Below are 18,131 nucleotides of genomic sequence, written 5' to 3'. Positions count from 1 at the left end.
CCCCTCAGTCCCAAACGGTGTAATACACTGGGCATCCAGACGATGGCGCCACTGTACCACCTTTACCTTACAGACAATGGCTGCACCCCATGTAGTGTAAGTGCATTTTCAAGTGAGATGTTTATGCCTGGTTGCATCTATTGTCTTGAATGAATGTGCCCATAAACACACAGCGTTTGTCCGGCCCTCTCCTATGTGCATGTGCACTTTAATGGCCACAGCCGCGCTTTGCTTTGCCCCTTTAATGCGTCGCTGCATTCTGCATATGTCATTTAACTGAGCTTAAGCTTCTACATTACCCCTATTTAAGGGGAAAACATTATTTGTAGCGTGTCATGGAAAAAAAGGAAAATGGAAAAAGGGAAATAAAGCGTGACAGGCGCTGTGTTTTACAATTTAAACAGGCCTGAGAGAGCTGTTAGGCCGGCTAGCCTCAGGCTATGCAATTCATGTATAATAAATCTACTACCAAATGGATTGTTAAGGGTTTTTTTTTTTCCTCTGCAACAATTTGCTTTAATCAGAAGAGCACTGAAGTGAATCACATAGAAAAACCTGCCTTTATTTTTCATCCTAAAGAACTATTTGTTTCAGTAATTGGTACGAAAATTACCAAAGCAATTATGATGCACTTAAGTGAAGAATTCGATATATTTACACCTGAATTAGCTTTGATAAAACCTTCTTCTCCAGGCTCTCATGTTAATTAATGCAGAGAGTGGTAAAAGGGTTGCTGAATTGTGCTACGTGCTGCTGTGAGCAGGCATAGATAGGGTTTTTATTAGCGCTTGTGACATGAAAAAGTGGAGTGCCGTGATCACTATGAGGAGATGATTGTGAGAAAAAAGAGAGAATTATCCTATCTTACTGGTAAATATCTCATCATAGAAGCCCTGTGTTCATCAGGACAGCCTTTAGCAGTGAACGCAGGACTCTGTTTGGCTTTGTGAGCCTGCGTCGCTTGAAGCTGGAGCTGGGACAGAATTCCATTTAAGTTTTGATTTATTGCTGGAAGAAGCAGAAACAGACCTGCACTCTCAGGGGAGGAAAAACTGTGATGTTTGGCAAGTTTTGCTGAGACGCACTCTTCTTTATCAAAGCATTAACACTTTACACACCATTTTTCAAACAGCCTATCCTTTAAATATTAACCTAAGTTTTAGCACATTTGCTACGATCACAAAAAAAAGCAGGATCTAATACGAGCAAAACCTCGTACTTAAATCAGATTGTAAAAGAAATCCCACTAGAGCAAACTGCATCAGTACAGTCTGAGACGTTATACTCAGCAACATTAAAACTTAAACACAATGAAACAAGTTGTGCAGTAACACTGACTACATTGAAAGTGCATCATCTCTGTATATTTTTGCATCTTCTTCAGTCCACATTTGACAAGATTTATGCTCTGTATTTCTACATATATACATACTTTGTATTCAGATGGGGCTTTGTGCTTTTTGCTGACTTACTATAGTTGTCAGTCACAGAATATGAATAATGAGTGCAAATGTATTTTCCCTTGAAAATGTATTATTGTTTGCTTTCACTGAGTACCACCTTGACATATAACACCCAAAGGAACTGGATTATTTGTAGTTTCCAGTTTATGTGAATGAGTCTCATTATTGGTATTGATTGAATGTCATTTGGCACAGAGGCTGCATTGCTAAGTGATAGGTGCAGGGGAGTAAAAAAAAAAAAGTCAATGCATACGTGATGAGGTGTGACCACATGACATCAGACAAAGAAAAGGATCCTGATCATTATTTATAAGAACTCTTACTGTGACTTGTCCCTGCGTGTCTCATTTTAGAGCCATGTGCATTATTTAGCAATGTTGCCAATGTTCTGCTTTTTGTGTTTGGTTTTGAATTAAACAAGACTTGCAGTGCTGTTGTGACTCCTCTTTGAATCCTGAAGTGTTCTGGATGTCATCTGTGTGTAGTGGATTCATTCGACCCAATAGCACATCATGGTTTAAAGGAAAACTTAATCTTTTCCCCCCAAAAGTTATGAGGGCATTGAAACCTCTCTCATAGCTGTAAGTGGGCAAAGGGAATCCATCCATCAACACCTCAGTTTAGGAAGTAATTTTTTTTTACCATTTTCAGCATTTTAGCTTGTTAGCTTTATAACATTAGCTATCAAGCACTAAAGCCCCCCAAAAATGTGATGCTTATCATTAGTTTTGCAGGTAAGTCTAAATCCTGGATACATTAAGTTTTTTGAGTTTTACAGCAATGCTTCCAATATTTGTTAAGAAATCCCAATGAAAACCACAAATATCAACCTGCTGATGGCGCCAAAGAAAACACCAATCATTGGGATTCATCCTCAGGGGGACGCTTGATGTCTGTACCAAATTTCAAAGCAATCTATGCCATGTCTTTAAAAATATTTTTATCTGGACCAATGGGATTGACTGACCAGCTGACAACTAGACAACCATCCCAAATGAATGCTGCTCATGTGGCTAAAAATACAGAAAAAATAACTTTAATTCCAAATGCAAACACAAACATTATGAAAACACTTGTAAAGACAAAAGCGTTTCCTAAAAGAAAAGTTGTCCTTTTGATTTTTCAAATACAAAACCCGACAGCGGGTTAGCGAGGTATGTTATGTTTTCAAAATGACTTCATTTATCAAAGCCAGAAATTGGGACAAACACAAAGAATTATCACATTTCTTGAGGTTTCTGACAGTCTGCAAACTAATCATGAACTTTAAAAATCACAGCTTAAAATCTGGAGATTTCATCACAGTGACTCCATTTAAAAAGTGCCAAAAATGAATCATCTGCCACTGATCAGATTCTTTAAAAAACAAACAAATCTGCACTCTTTGGTACAACAGAGACGCTATTCCATCAGCTTTGACCAACAGTCCTTTAATGATAAGTCAGGGACATCTTTTAGCTAAACTGGCTTGAACTGCAGGCTGTTTTTACACAGAGCAGATAGAAGACAAGTGTGGAAGCAAACTAAAAAATGTAGTACGTAGAGTCACTATAATACTGCATAGGGGACATTTTTGAGCTCTCTCTACTTCTAGTCATGGTTGTCCTGTTTCCATAGAAGTGCAGGACTTCATAATACTGCGAAAAAAAAAGAGCCCAAAGTGACAAGAGCAAAAAACAAACAAACAAAAATACCCTCAAACTGTTTAGGGTTGAGGATAAAGTAAATTCAATGTTTAATAGAGTTGGCTTTGGCTTCACGAGAGGCTCGACAGTCCACAGCTTTAGCTTCTATCTGGCTGTATGTTCTGGATGACAGAAGCCAGCATGTTTTGTTAATGAGCATCATTTGATCTTCACACGTCTCCATCCTGCGGCCATCGCCACATTCAGACTGCATTCCCTCCCTTTGAGTCACAAAGCATTAAACCCGGGGGGGAAACCGCACTCAAACCGCGAACAGAGGAGAGTACTCAGACAGCTTTTATAAGGAGATTACCTGAAACCCCCTATGGCTCTATGACTCTCGAATTACTCAACCATTTTTCCTTTAACTGTCTCCAATAAATGAGACGAACATTGTTGGCCTGCCATGTTCTTCCCTCCTCTCTCTGGATCTTTGCTCTGGGACTGTCACATCGCATCAGTCTGGTTTCATGACCGGGCCTGCGTTTGACTCCCAAGGTTTTCACCTAAAGTGTCTTAAAATGTATAAGTTAATCACACTGCCATTTTGCTTCTTTTGACTCATTGCTCTTAGTTTGATTAATGTCACTGAGAGCAAAGTGGGCAGATTGCAGCAGCTGCTGAGCACCATCTTAAAATGGGTCAATATAGGAGAGCACTTTTACGTTTATAGCAGGGACGACAAACGGAGTACAGTCCAGTTCTAGCCAGCTGCAAATTTGTTGTTTGAACACATGAATATTTCATTTCTGACCTGAGTGTGTAGCTTTGCAAAGGGAGCACACGTGTGTCAGATCCGCTGTGTGCTTCGTTATATGTAGATTAAGGCATGCTCAGCTGCTTTCCGACGCTGATTTTATCGCATCCCAATTTCCCAGGTTGTATGCACGCGTGCATGCTCAGTTTCAACAACTTCCCGTCTTTTTATCTTTCCTCATAGACTTGCGTTCAGCTGAGAGATTAGATGACGTCTCGTGCCTGCCTTTATTAAGAGGGCATCAAAGACACTCCTTTCAGGATGCAATAAAGATGGCATCAGTTAATCCAGCATTTCAATTACAAGCTGTCGTTCAGTGTGACTCTCTGGGGCTCAGACTGCAGTGCAGATACACTCAGACACTGGGGCAGGGTGCAGTGCAAAGGCTTTGTATCCCAGAAATGCATCAGAAACCTTTTTTTCTGTTTCAAGATGTTAACGAAATCCTCAGATCCACAATGAGGTTAGATGTGCAGCGCAGACTTCACTTTTTCCAGCTTTATGAAATCTTAATATTCCATTTTAGCAAAGGATATCGCATTGTTTGAGCTGTCAAAAAGGGCAAGTTTGCCAATTTATCCTCCTGTTATCCAGGGTTGAACCACCGTAATCAAACCTGCTCGATCTAACGCAATTAACAATCAATTACCTTAATTCCACACCATAGGTTCACACAAGTCAATACAACAGCACTGCAGCTGATACTGTAACAACTACTGTGAGCCATTATATGTTCAGTTTGCGTTAGGATTGTCAGGGGGGTGTTGATTTAGCTCAGTTATATTAAGGCTTTGACAGCAGGAACAGCACAGGTATAATTAATACCATTAATTATGGCTGCGCTGCATTTAGGTGTGTCCCACTTCCAGCTCCCTCATAGCATGCACACTGCCTCACTGTCATGGTTTACTGGGACACTTAAATAGAACAGAGCTATCGGTGATATTACAAGTACCACCTGTGTTTTCTGTGTCATGTACACAAAACAAGAATGTTCGGACTGATGTCATCAAAAGTGTGACAGTCTGTTTGGACAGCAGCTATCATACGTTAATCAGAAAAATGCTTTTAATCGAAATTTATGCCATTAAACCACATGATAATTTAGTTGTGCTTTAATTTTCTTTATGCAGAGTCCGGTTTTAATTGGTATATTTTTATGATATTAAAAAGCATAAAATGACTTGAGAAAAAGAACAAAAGTCAAAATAAAATTAGAGTACCAAAAGTAGTAGTCCTTGATATGCAGAATAATGTAACTCATATTATTCAGATTGTAATTATTGATGCTTTAACATATCACTTCACTGTTATTGCTGGCAAGAGTGGAGCTAATTTTACTCTATGCATTTCTAAATTGCCTCTAATATGTCATCATTTATATGTTGAATATTTTTGCATAGAGTCTGCAAAGTAACTAGTAACTAAAAATGGGGGAAAGGTACAAAATCTGCCTCATAAAGTTAGTGGAGCATATAATGTCGGGTAAGAGATCATACATGACCTTTCGTTATATTTACACAAAATCTGCTTTACTACTGTCGACATCTCCCAAAACCTTGATGTCCTGAAGTTCAAAGCCCATTCTCCTTTATTTTCCTCTGCTCTGGTACTCTCCTACAAATCCTTTTCACTCCTTCTACCTCTGCCCTTTTGAACAATTCTTATGTGGGATTACCACCAGGAGATCACAGTGTGTCACAGCATCTTCCTTGTAGGCAACACAACGCAGAAGCCCACTGGTTACAGCAGTAGAAAATGGATATTTGAAATTAAAACAAAAGCCTCACTTCAGTCAAGTGCAAGCACCTGAATATTATACTTAAGGAAGTGTATTTATTCTCCACCACCACAGCCACTTAGGCTGCCACTAGACGGATTATTTCAGGTGTTAGAACAAGAGGGTCAAGCAAATAAAAAACCCTGACAACAGTCTACTATCCAAGTCCACTCACTTTAGAAGGACTGATATTCAGAGACAAATAAAGCCAAACTTAAAAGTAGTGTTTCTTGATTCTGCATGTTTTGATTGACATGAAATCAATAAATTGCTGGAGGAAAACAACAACAGATTCATCTCCATGACGACCGAGTGGATCCATCTATCCAGTGATGGACCGTGTGATATGACTGAAGGCTCTGGAAAAAGCCACACCTTTAGTCGGTATTGTGTTATTAAGCATCATAAATAATTTTGCATGTAAATAAAGTCTATTTATAAAGCATGCTTCTAGATGAGGCTCCACAAAGAGCTTCTCCATTTAAATTTTAATGAAAAACTGGTTTAAGAAAATAACAGTGCTGTTGTGGAGCTGATTATCGGTTCAGTATTTTTGGCATTCGGCACAAGAATGCTTTTTAAATCAAACTGGAGTTGAAATGATTAGGCTAGTCAACTGAACGATTAGTTGATTGTCAGAAATAAACGTCAACTATTCTGATTACTGACTTTTGAAGCAAAACCAAACATTCTCCATTTATAGCTTCCAATTGAGATGATTTGCTGCTTTTCTTTGTTTGGAATGAATAAAATATTTCAGCCTTGGGATCATTCATCAAACGTTAGACTTTCTCACAATACGCTCTCATTTTATAGCCCATACGATAAACTAATTAACTGAAAACTGAATTTGCATGAAAATAGTCTTTTGTTGTTGTCTTTATTCAGCCGGCACCATACAGACTATCAAACAGATTGTCCCACCAGCAGCAGAGGGGTGAGGAAGGGCCTCGTGTGCAGTGTTGAGGGCACCCAGTACAAAGTAAAGCATCACTGTAATCACATTACATCTGTTTGTAATGCAGTAATGCATTACATTACAATTCAGTAATCATGTTACTGATGTAGGAAATCGTACAATGGAGGATTTGTTATGTTAGTCAATATGGCAAATTTTATGTCCTGGAAGGCGATGTTAGAGAGGACAGCAATGCGACTCGACAAGGACATTGAGAGGGCAGAAAATATGGCGCTTGTCTCCTCCTAGTTTAACCAATCAGCATCAAGACTTCCGTAGAAGTTTTGTCGGTGCCACTCAGAAATATCTACCCCGGAGGAGGAAAATGGCCCTGAAAAAGGTTGGAACAACCGCACAGGTTTGGGCTGCCCTAAAACGACCTGCAAGTTCCTGTAGTGGAGAAAGTCCTATTAAACAACTTTCCACTGCAGAAACTCAGGGCAGGCGTGAGGCCCCATAATCGACCCTTTAAGCTTTGCTGTTTCCATTGTGCTGTAGGATCCGACAGCTTTAAACACGATGTTAAATCTGCTACGACAACAAATAGCAGTTAGTGGATGTAACTCCAGTTGTAGGAGGAAATGGAACAATGGTGGTTTGTTATGTTAGCTTATTTGATCAACTTTACGTTAAAGACACGAGGAGACTGCTAATCGACGGGGGACACTGAGAGGGCAGAAAAAATGATATTCATTCTTGTCGTCTTCTCCAATGTTCTAACCAATGAGTGTTGAGACTCTCACAGCAGCAAACTTAAATCAACCCTGCCAACCTTTCCATTTTCATTGTGTTGTAAGATTCAACAGCTTCAGCTGTGACAGTACTCTGGATGGAGACTACCGGTAAAAGTTGACCTTGGACAGTTCAGGTTTGTGGCTTTCTGAATGACTTTCATTATTACCCTTTTCAAAAACCCCTTCAGTGCGAGAAACAGCAACAACCTCAAGGCTAGCAACCTCCTACGCTGAACATTTCAAGTTTTCTCAAAGGTTTGGCTCTTGCAATAAAGGCTATATGTTGCTGAATTTGTCATTTTAATGGCAGTGCACACCACCCTAGCTGCAAATGTTTCAACAAAACAATTCCCCTATTTTTGTTTTTGAGGGGACACCATTGCTGCATCCTGGGCTCAGCATCACCCAATACGACTGTGATTGGTTTAAAAAATACAAACAGAGCATTTTTGCACTACAACTGAATGATAATAAGGTGCAACCAGACAGTTCTGCATAGTGCTGAGAGAAAGATTACTGCAACGATATCTCTAAGTGCGCCAAAACATCAACATCAGTAGTTACTGTATGAAACTCCAATTATATGACCACATCCATCCATCCATCCATTATCTACACACCGCTTAATCCTCAACAGGGTCTCTGGAGCCTATCCCAGCTGACTCAGGGCGACACAAGACAGACGAACAAGCACACTCACATTCAGACCTACAGACATTTTCGAATAACAAATTAGCCACACCATGGTGGGAGAACCCGGAGAAAACATGCAAACTCCATGCAGAAACATCCCAGGCATACTAACCGGGATGCAAAGCGGGGACCTTGTAGCTGTAAAGCGACGGTGCTAACCATCGAGCCATTGTGCAGCCCTATATGAGCACATACGAAATAGAAAAATAGAGGTTATTTATGTTAGCCCATATACAATGTTTGAAAGAACACTGCACCTTGACATACAAGAAAGAGGAAAAAAATGAGCAGGAAAATTGGCACTTGTTGAACACAATCAAACCAAGACTCACACAACAGTGTTTCAAGGCCGCTCAGAAGTACCTACTGCCGAGTAGGTACTTACTGTAGGTACTCCTCGTCCCTGAAAGATCTCATGGGGTTGTTCTTGCGGCTGGAACATGTACAAAGGTTCAGGCTGCTTTAAAATAGGCCTACAGCTTCTTACAGTAGAAAACGGGTTATTGAATCACACCTCTCAATACTGCCAGTGTCGCAGCAGAACTTAACATTTTCAGCATTCGTACGGCAACCGATCACCTTGGACTTTTTCCACAATTCTCTGACATTTTTATAGATCAAACGATTTGTATTTGATTGAGAAATTAATCCGCATGAAAACTAATCCTTTGCAGCTTTAATTCGGCCTGCCCCACATACTGAAGGCTACCAGACAAACTGTCCCACCTGAAAAATGGGAGTTCAGGAGTGAGGAAGGGGGTCACGTGACATTTGAATGTGCAGCTTGTAAACATCAACAGCACACACGGGACAAAAGAAAAATGCAAATAACTGTGTGGGGTGAAACAAAAGGTGTCCCGCAGCAGCAGCAGCAGCAGAACCAACCCTGAATACTATCATCAAATCTCTCCCCCTCTCTCTCTCTCTCTCTCTCTCAGCAGAAGCAGCATCCCATAGGCTAATCAGGTGGTAGTTTCAATCCAGCCTCAGCATCCTCCTCCTCCTCCTCCTCCTCCCAGCAGAGGAAAGCCCGACAGCCGGTGTGTGCGAGGTGTTTGCGTCCGCTACCATGGTGGAAATTACGGATATCGTGTGCCTTCTCGTCCCGCTGGCGATGCTGGCCGGCTCTACCTTCCAGACCGACGTGAAGAGCGTCAAGGAGGCGGAAAAAACGGGGAATTTCATGGAAGACGAGCAGTGGCTGTCCACCATTTCACAGTACAGCCGCAAGATCAAGCACTGGAATCGCTTCAGAGATGTAAGTGTTGATTGAGAGATGCGCGGTAATGCGGTATGAGGTGCGCTGATGGAGGGGAAAAACACGCAGGAACAGTAATAGTAGTTATTTCACACTTTCTTTTCTTTCCTTTTTTGTTTTTTTTGCACGGTAATGCGCACAAACTTGGTGCGGAGGTTCGAATCCCGCAGGATGCTTTAGAAACATACTTTAGATGAAATGTTTCCAAATAAAAGATCCAGAAAATATGCATGTAAAGTGTGTTTTCAGGTCGCCAAAACATTTGTTTAGGTCATTTAAGTCAAATAAAATAGGAAATGTGAGGGGTTGTGTTTACAGTGTTGACTACTTATGGGTTGTATAATATGAGTGAAATGTGTAGTTTGGAGTCTTTTCTGGAACTTCTTCCTAAAAAAAATTCAAGACACCCAGTGAAATTTAATCACAAAACTTCCAATCTAAGCTCATGAATGCCAGTCTAAGATAAAGCTACAGACCACACTCTATAGGATGCTCCCACTTTTACTGTATGGACCCTTTTGCTAATGATATGCAATTCATGTTGTAGCCCCGCTTGCACAACAGCGTAGACCTATTCCATCATTCTGTCCTTAATATAGGTTACCTCAGATGTGTTTCCAGACGTGTCTCGGGAGATTTCACAAACAAGAGAATTAAGCAATTAGAGCAGAGCGGCAGTGATTGATTGATGTGCATATTCACCCACTGAACAGACTGAACTGGGTTGCAGGGATTGATTAAAGCCTGCAGGCTCTGCATAGTGATATATTGCTGTGTCTGTGAATGTATGGATGTAGTTTTGCCTCCAGCTCTGTGAAATGATTACTAATGATCCCAACAGGATTTGGACAGTAGTGCAGTTGGATTATGTTCCATATGACTCCTGTTAATTGGGTTTTAATTGATCCTGCAGCGCAAGATAGGTATCATGATTGGATGTGAAATGTGAGCTTCAGGTTGAGCATCTTATGTGAGAACAATGGCATATCTCGTCAGGGGGGAGGGAGAAGATGAGCCTCTTCTAAATAATAACCTTCCCAGGGAGAGATTGTGGTGTCATTTTCAATCCACATTCACACGGCTCTTTAAAACATGGGTCATGGACATCCCAGAAGAAAAAGTGAATGCGTGTGAAAATTGGCAGCTGCCCCTCCTGGGGACGGATTAGTTTGACTGTGATTACTTAAAGAGTATGTCCTCTGGAACTGTACTTAGAGAAGTAATGAAATTGTGGGCATGGAAAGATTAAGTCAGAATTATTGTGGGATTATAACTCACTGGATGCTGCTCTATATTTACACAGCTTTGATCCAAAATGTTAGTTACAGAAGCAATGTGCTTCTGAATTCAGTATATCATGATTGGCTGTGCAAAAAAAAAACAAAAAACCCTCCTTCTTGGAGTGAATCAAAACACAAACACATCCAGAATATATAGAACATCCCAAGATATAAACAGTTTACTTAAGGGTTTGCCATTTAATATGAAGATGTCACTTGCTCTGCTTTGCCTTTTTCCTCAATTTAACATCAAAGCTGCTGTGCAACACAAACGTCCCCACAGTTACACACTATCTCTTTTATGATCGTCACTCCCAAGGGTGACTGTCTCGACATTGGTGTGTGTGTGTGTGTGCGATCGTGTCGTGGAAGTGCACAAATGTGATTTTGTCGGGGCTGCTGCGTGTGTTTGTGAGTGCGTTAAAGAGTGGTGGTGTCTCTGGTGATGATGATGATGACAGGAGAAACATCAGAGATGCGAACCGCTGAACCTCCCGAGGGAATCGCCAATAGAAACCGCTTTGATTTCAGCTTGCTGCCGTAGCAACAGCAGTCTCTGTGTTGTGGTGTTGAGATGGAGCATGTATCACTGGGAGTTTGATGACTCTATCCCCTCACCAGTCCTGCTTCGGGGTGGAGGAAACATCCTGTATTATGTTTTTTTTTTTTTTTCCTCCATATCATTAAATCTGTCAACGTCTACAGCTGAAATACTGTTTGTGCAACCAACTAGAAGTCTTTGCAATATACCTAATGAGAGTTGCTTTCCTTTTAATGTAATGAACATTTCATTTGTGTTGCTTCATGATGAGCTAAAAAAAAAAAACACAAAAGCAACTAGAAAAGGAACAGCTCAGTCTCTGGGTTTGTTTTTTGTTTGTTTGATATATAAATGGTTGCCAATGACACAGTTATAGGTATTCAGATTACACAAATTGATGTTGACTTGTGCAGTCCTCCGAGAGCTGGATGCTGAATATTAATCCAACACTGGAAAGCAATAATCAAAGCTGCACAACATGAAAGACGAGCTCTTTCACTCTCCCTTTTTGCACGTGCGCAAACACACACAGATGCACACACATAAACACACACAATAGACTGCAGAAAGTACGCTGTAAATATTTCATATTTATTCTTCTCTGGAATGTAAAAGCAGAATCAGGATAAGAGGTTTTTTCGCTTCCAATAAAATGGAAAGAAAAAAAAAAAAGCTCCCCACACTTCAATTCAATCTATTTCACAGGAAGACAAGGCGATTAGATTTAACAGTTACAGTCAACAAATAATAGAATGGGATACCTTCAATCCTTTAATCTGACAGGTGCACTCAACATTTCATTCCACTAATGCACCAAATCCTAAAAAAAAAAAAAAAACACACACATACAAACAGGGGAACAGGAAAGACAATCACGGTAGATTTATTACTTTACCCCATAGGTTGCCATCTTTGGTGTCATTTGCTGAGTTTTATGAGGAATTAGTCCCTTTTAGTTCGACCCTCTGAATCCCAAGCAGTGTCTGGGCGTTCTCCACGTTTTCACTCGCTGTGGGCTCATTTTTCATCGCAATATGAAGTCCTGCACCTCTGTGGAAACAGCACAGTTATGGCCAGAAGAAAGAAGAAAGGGAGAGAACTCAAAATGTGTAAGAAAATTAGAATGTCATAAATATTACCAAAAAAAAAAGAAAAAATACAACAAAATCTGAACAATTCTTGAATCAACATGTACAACATTTCTTGATAACAGGTGTTATCAATACTGGAAAAAAGGCGTACTCTAGATATTTTACTACTTATTTGTTTCCCTGTCTGATCTGAGTAAACACAACCTGCAGTTCGGATCAGTTTAGCCAAAAAGTCTCGAAATTTTTGTCACATAATTGTCACAGCCAAGTCACTGATGGTTTGTTAGTTGTGCAGGAGAGGACTTTTTTTTTTTTTTTTTTTAACAAAGCCTTGGTAGAGCAAACACGTAAAAGAGACATGCAGCGTTAAATGATTTTGATGTGGTGTAGTTATTTTAAGCCGTGATGAGGTTAAGGAACAGATTAGTACGTCAAGAACTGTTGAAAAATCTTTCTGTTTTCATAGTTTCTATGATAAATGGTATAATTTTGGCAATTCTTTTGAAGACAACATGCTTTTAAAACCCACCGGTGGATTTTGCGGTTCAGAGGGTTAAATAACGATTAGTTTAAAAATAGGGTACATTTATTGATGTCTTCACATTGTTCTATTGAGCGTCGTCATGAAAATTGAGGCTACTAGCATTTAAAGATGCAACTGAAAAAAAGAAGATTGTAACACCCCTACAAGATTCAAATCAAATTGGAATGAGATAGCATAATGATGGAGGCAAGTAGCTGGAAAATATATATATAAGAAAAACATTTTGTTAATGATAATACACACTCATTTCCATTTTAAGCACCATTAAAAGAGTAACACTGAATAAATTCTTTGCAACACACAGAAATTCAGAGACTCGGTTATAGGGACAACCGAGGCACTGTCTGTTTTCATTTCGGTACGAGATGAAATGACTGGAGACGACTGTATTTTTATGCATAGCAGATCCAATTTGGTGTGTCTACTAAAGGCAAATCAACAGTAAATTCAATTTTTTGCTCAACTTCCCCTGTAAAAATGATACTGTCCACGAAATCACCAAGCCATGAAATTGTTCGGAAGCGTTATTCCTGTTGATCAGCCCAGATACGTGCCTAAAAATGGATGATCATTAGGACACAGCAAGCAGCAAGTTCATGCAGGAGGAGGCTCTTTATTGTTGGCATCCATCATGCATTCCGGCATAAACACGGTGGAAAGGGCTCAGTGTTTATGAGGTGATTTTAGTTTCATATATTTCTTGTTTTCTTCTATCTTGCACTGTCTGTGCCTGGTAAGTCCTTATCTTAGAAACGCACGCCTCTCCAGTCAGGCAGCTCTGGACCACCCAGTACCAATCCTGCCTGCACCTGCCATCCATTCAGTTCATTTTTAATGAACAGAAAACACTCTGTGCACAAAAACATCAGATCCCTTGTCGATGTCAGTGGATTAAAAATGCAGAATGGTGGAAGCGCTTGCGGTAGGTTCTGACAGTTCTTATTAAGATGTGATGTTATGTTCTTTTTGCTCCACGCTGGCACTCTACAGGGAACATTTTGACAGGAGGTTTACCTTGCCTACCTATACTCTTGCCTGCCTGATTTCAGCCTCTCATGTGCTTTAACTGGCAACAGTCCAGCAGAATTTGAACTCCCTTCAGTGCTCCTTTTTTATCATTTCACTATGACATACAAAAATAATTGTGGATAATGGCATCTGTAACACCGGAGCCAAATACTCCATTAAAGACCATCCAGACAAACAGTAAATTATCACCATGAGCCCTGCGCTCCGTCTAGCTTTCCTATCGCACAGCCGCTCTCTGATGTTAGAATGGACTGCTACTGATGCATTAATGCTTTGGATGATGATAACAGCTTATCAGAAGTCCATTAGTCTATCTATTCATGCTTTGTTCAGGCATGAGCCGCTCCTTATCGTTCTCCAGATTTTGTGTGAGGCTGCAAACATCCAGAGCTCTTTGGCAATGCAGATGGAGTGCATCTTTTTCAACTGTTCGGGGAGAGGTGGTCTGGTTGTCCGGGGTTTGCACACGGACTACTGGTGCGCTGTGGGGTGTCCTGGCCGGCTGCCAGAGGCCTAGGTGGGCTGTAATTGAGTAGAAGGAAAAAAGAAATAGCCTTTCATCATGCCGGGCTACAGCTGCTTCCCACAGCAATACAATAGCCACAGCTGAAGGGCACAGGTGTCGCCGAGACAAATTTGCTAAGTAGGGGGATACATTTCAAATTTCTTCGAAAATTCAATTGTTCAGAAAATTTAATGAATACATGCTCATCCATATTTGCCATACAGGTGGGACTAATAGCTGGAGAAAAAAAAAAAAAAGACACTGTTTTCTTTTTGGTGTAACATTTTTCCTTACAGCCTGTGAGCATTTCATGAGTGACCTGCTTCTGCACTGACTACACTTGGGAGACAAATAGGTTGTTTGCTGCAAAGAACACCTGACATCCAGAAATCTGCCTGTAATGAGCTCTTTGTGGGATACTTCCAGCGTCCTGTCGTTAGAAAACATGTATACAGTAAACAACCCACTTATTAGTAACCATAAAATCCCCAAAGTGGGCACGTCGGTGTGATGTAAGTTTGTATAAAATTTCTCCTTTTCAAACGAACAATAACTCTAAGTGGCAGACGCTTGTCTCTACAGTAAACGCAGCTGGGTTTGTGCCAGACTGAGTCACAGCCGGTGCGAGATCAGGTCCTGCAGGTACAGTAGCTGATACAAAAGATTTTGATTAGCACTCAGCCCCTGAGAGAAGGCTTGCTGAGAATATGTTTACAGTAATCAGACTCAGGAAATACTGTACTGTAGGACAATACGCAGCCAAGATGATGCTGAGCAGACCTCGTGGTAGGAACCAACGTAAAGACATATTGTAAAGGATGTGTCCGGTCATACCTTAGCAACCGTAACCAGGCATGGCTGGTTTGTCGAGCTGCATGTTGTGTTAGGAGCGACGCTTTGTTGGAGAAGTCAAAGGTGATTCCTCGTGTTGCTTTCTCCAAAGAACAAAACCGTGCTAACTCGAAGCACACGATAGTGACCTAACCATCATTACTTTAAAAGCCAGAGTGATTTCGTCCTATTATTTTGTAAAGTTGTGTTAATTTTTTTTTGTTTTTTAAAAGTCCTAATGTTCATACATGAGCTGAATGGACTGAAATCTTTTCATGGTCACCAGCTAGAAATGAGAAGCTGCTTTCTTCTACTTGTGTCTGAATCCAAAACCCCATTGCTTCACAAATCACTATGATGGTGAACCTTTGTTGACAGGCATAGCAACAGCAGGCGAAGTGAGGATACGCACAATGTCTAATACATTTCTGTTCTAAGTACGTTCAGTCATTATGTGGATCTATTTTTGAGGAGTTTCAGTCGCATTATATGAGTAAGCCCCATGACTGAATTCGGTAGGCACCACAAATGACAGCCAGTCTGCCTTTTTCCTCACAAAGTGCCAGATTTGAGTCCTGTTACTGTTCATCTGATTGTAACTCGCACTCATATTACACTGTTTTAGACTCCCCCCCCCACCCTGTCCTCGTCTCAAATCATTGGCTGATTCTTATCCTTCTTGTAGCCCTTACCTCGGCAACTTCATTGATTTTCCATTGTTGTACGAGTCTGTTTTTCAGTTGGTGTTTTCAGTGAAGTGTGAAGGTTCTCGCTGTTTGTACCAGATTCTCCTGTGAGTTGCAGACTGTTTTCTTATTCCCCGCAGGGCCCTGAAAGGCACAAGGGTTGATTTTATTTATAGATAGTGAGTACAGAGCTGGCATGAGTGCACAGAGATTTTGTGGACTAAGTGTGATTTTTATAGCTGTATCTGTTCTTGTGTGTGTGTGTGTGTGTTGTGTGTGTTGTGAGTGTACGCTGCACATATTGCAAAAAGCAAGAAACTTTAAAAACTCATAACACTGCATCAGAATTTTTGTGAAATTCTCTGAAGCCAGTCCATTTTTATTTTTTTTGGATCCTGTACCTTTGAAACGTATCTGGTGAAATGGAAAAAGCAATTCACCGTTTATATAATTGAGTGCAATTTTCAGACAGGCTTAGTATTTGACCTTTTATCCATCCTTTGCTGTCAAAGGATATTCTGATGTCACTCTTCTCTACTTGAGAGTGAAGACTGACATTAGAGCCCTTCTTGAATGGGGAACTGAATTGTTATGTATGCACAATATCCATACGAGTTAAGTGTCACGCCATTCAGCGCAGACATAAATGAAAACCTTTTATCCGCTGCCCTCAGTAGGAAGGAGATTACTCATTTAAGTACCAGTAAGGAGGAGTGCAATGCAGACAATATGTCTATTCATCTGCCAGAGTGTGTTTTAGGATATCCACATTATTAATTCTAAATTAGACCTTCAACGGTTGAGTGTAAATGCTTTTTTTTTAATGCTGCCTGGGACATTTGAATGTGCTTGGGGGACATTTTGTGTCTGATCTCAGCTATGTGTGGACACAAATCTGACCACAGCGTCATTCTCTACACCCACTGATGAAATGTTCTCATACTACACAGTAAGGAAACATGCAGTCAAAAACAGTGCTGCCAAGGCTCAAACTGTTCGACTCAGATCTGTCATGAGGTCCACAGTCATTTGTGTGGTGCATTGTGTGTTTTGGTTTGATGTGAAATAGGCTGCTATAAATAAAGCAATATTTCTTGTATGTCTTTAGATACACTGTGTCTTTAAAGGTTTGCTCTGCAATTGAAAATTGCAATTTTACATGTTCAGAAGCCTAAAAGGATTACTGAAATTCTTCCGTGATTAGAATTGTTTTGGCCGTGAGAGGTTAAATTATCCAGCCTTTCACTTGGGAGAAAACCAAAGATGAGAAGAAAGGAAAGCAGTAATTTTTAGTAGAAGAAACATGTTTTTTTTTTCTTCCTCTTCTTTCCTTCAAGTCATTTTATCTATTTAAGTTTATCTTGCAACTCCTCATTGGAGCTCCTGTTCTCGTGGCTTTGTCCCCGCCGTTATTTCAGTTCCCAAAATGTACCAACCCCTGCTTCACCTTTTTCTTACCCATTCTTCTGAGCTGCCTTACATAAGCCTCGCTCCATCCTGTAAGCGGAGCAGCACTTGATGCTCTGCCTCTGCTCTGCAATCCTGAATCATGAGCTCAGAGTCTTCTGTGCATGCAGACATACGAATTAGCGAGCTTGCTCCTCGTGCCCTGTGGCTCAACGTGCATGAAGATAAGAGGAAAGCGAATTGAATGAGAAGATTGTTCAGGGGGGTTTGTTTCATCTCAGGCACATTGCATGTGATCTGTAAACCAAAGGCGGGAACAGCCACTGAGTCTTTATGTGGGTCTCTAGGTGGGAGGAATTGATATCATGCAGTTTGTAGCATCACATATACATGTTAAAAAATTAGAGTGCCCAGAGGTTGCTGGGGGACGGTATAATGTTTGGATTTTCAGCTGTGTTTTCTTCGATTTGGGACGTTAGAACCAAAATCCAATTCACTGGTGTGCTTCCAAAAAAACTTCATTGATGTAAAATGAAACATGGTCTTGTAAAGTTGCACTATTTCAAAGATATTAGTAGCACATACTGAATAATGAAACCACTGCAAGTCCTCTTTTTCAGTATTTTAAGCCAAAATTAGGATGTTCTGCTGCTTGCTGATTAGCCGATTGATGTCTCTATCTCTGATGGAAATTCTTACTGTACGTGGTCATCCCCTTTGCTCCCTCATCTCTCAGTGATCCTCATCTTTGAAGGGGGTTCTTGTATTTGCTCGAGGACCTCTCACTGTTGACGGAGTCGACTGGAAAGAGGATTTTTTAAAAAGGAAACTTCAGCAGGAGAAGTGGTGGGCAGATGAATCTGGAAATTAGTGGGACCGTCAGTGTTGA

At 40.6% G+C, this 18,131-nt stretch overlaps 1 protein-coding gene across 2 annotated transcripts in view; it reads left to right on the top strand.

The window, feature by feature from the left end:
• The first annotated feature begins 9,139 nt into the window (after window positions 1-9,139).
• spock2 (SPARC (osteonectin), cwcv and kazal like domains proteoglycan 2) overlaps window positions 9,140-18,131 on the top strand; it is a 30,378-nt gene continuing 21,386 nt past the window's right edge. Inside the window, exon 1 of one of the 2 annotated variants that reach the window (XM_008278816.1) lies at window positions 9,140-9,328. In XM_008278816.1, the coding sequence (XP_008277038.1) occupies window positions 9,140-9,328 (189 nt within the window). The remainder of the gene's footprint in view (window positions 9,329-18,131) is intronic. The other variant, XM_008278817.1, reaches the window with a different exon arrangement.

Source organism: Stegastes partitus, unplaced genomic scaffold (genome assembly GCF_000690725.1).
Source record: "Stegastes partitus isolate 25-593 unplaced genomic scaffold, Stegastes_partitus-1.0.2 Scaffold133, whole genome shotgun sequence".
Lineage (NCBI taxonomy): Eukaryota > Metazoa > Chordata > Actinopteri > Pomacentridae > Stegastes > Stegastes partitus.
Note: the sequence above shows the minus strand (reverse complement) of the source record. Positions and strands in the feature narration are given on the sequence as shown.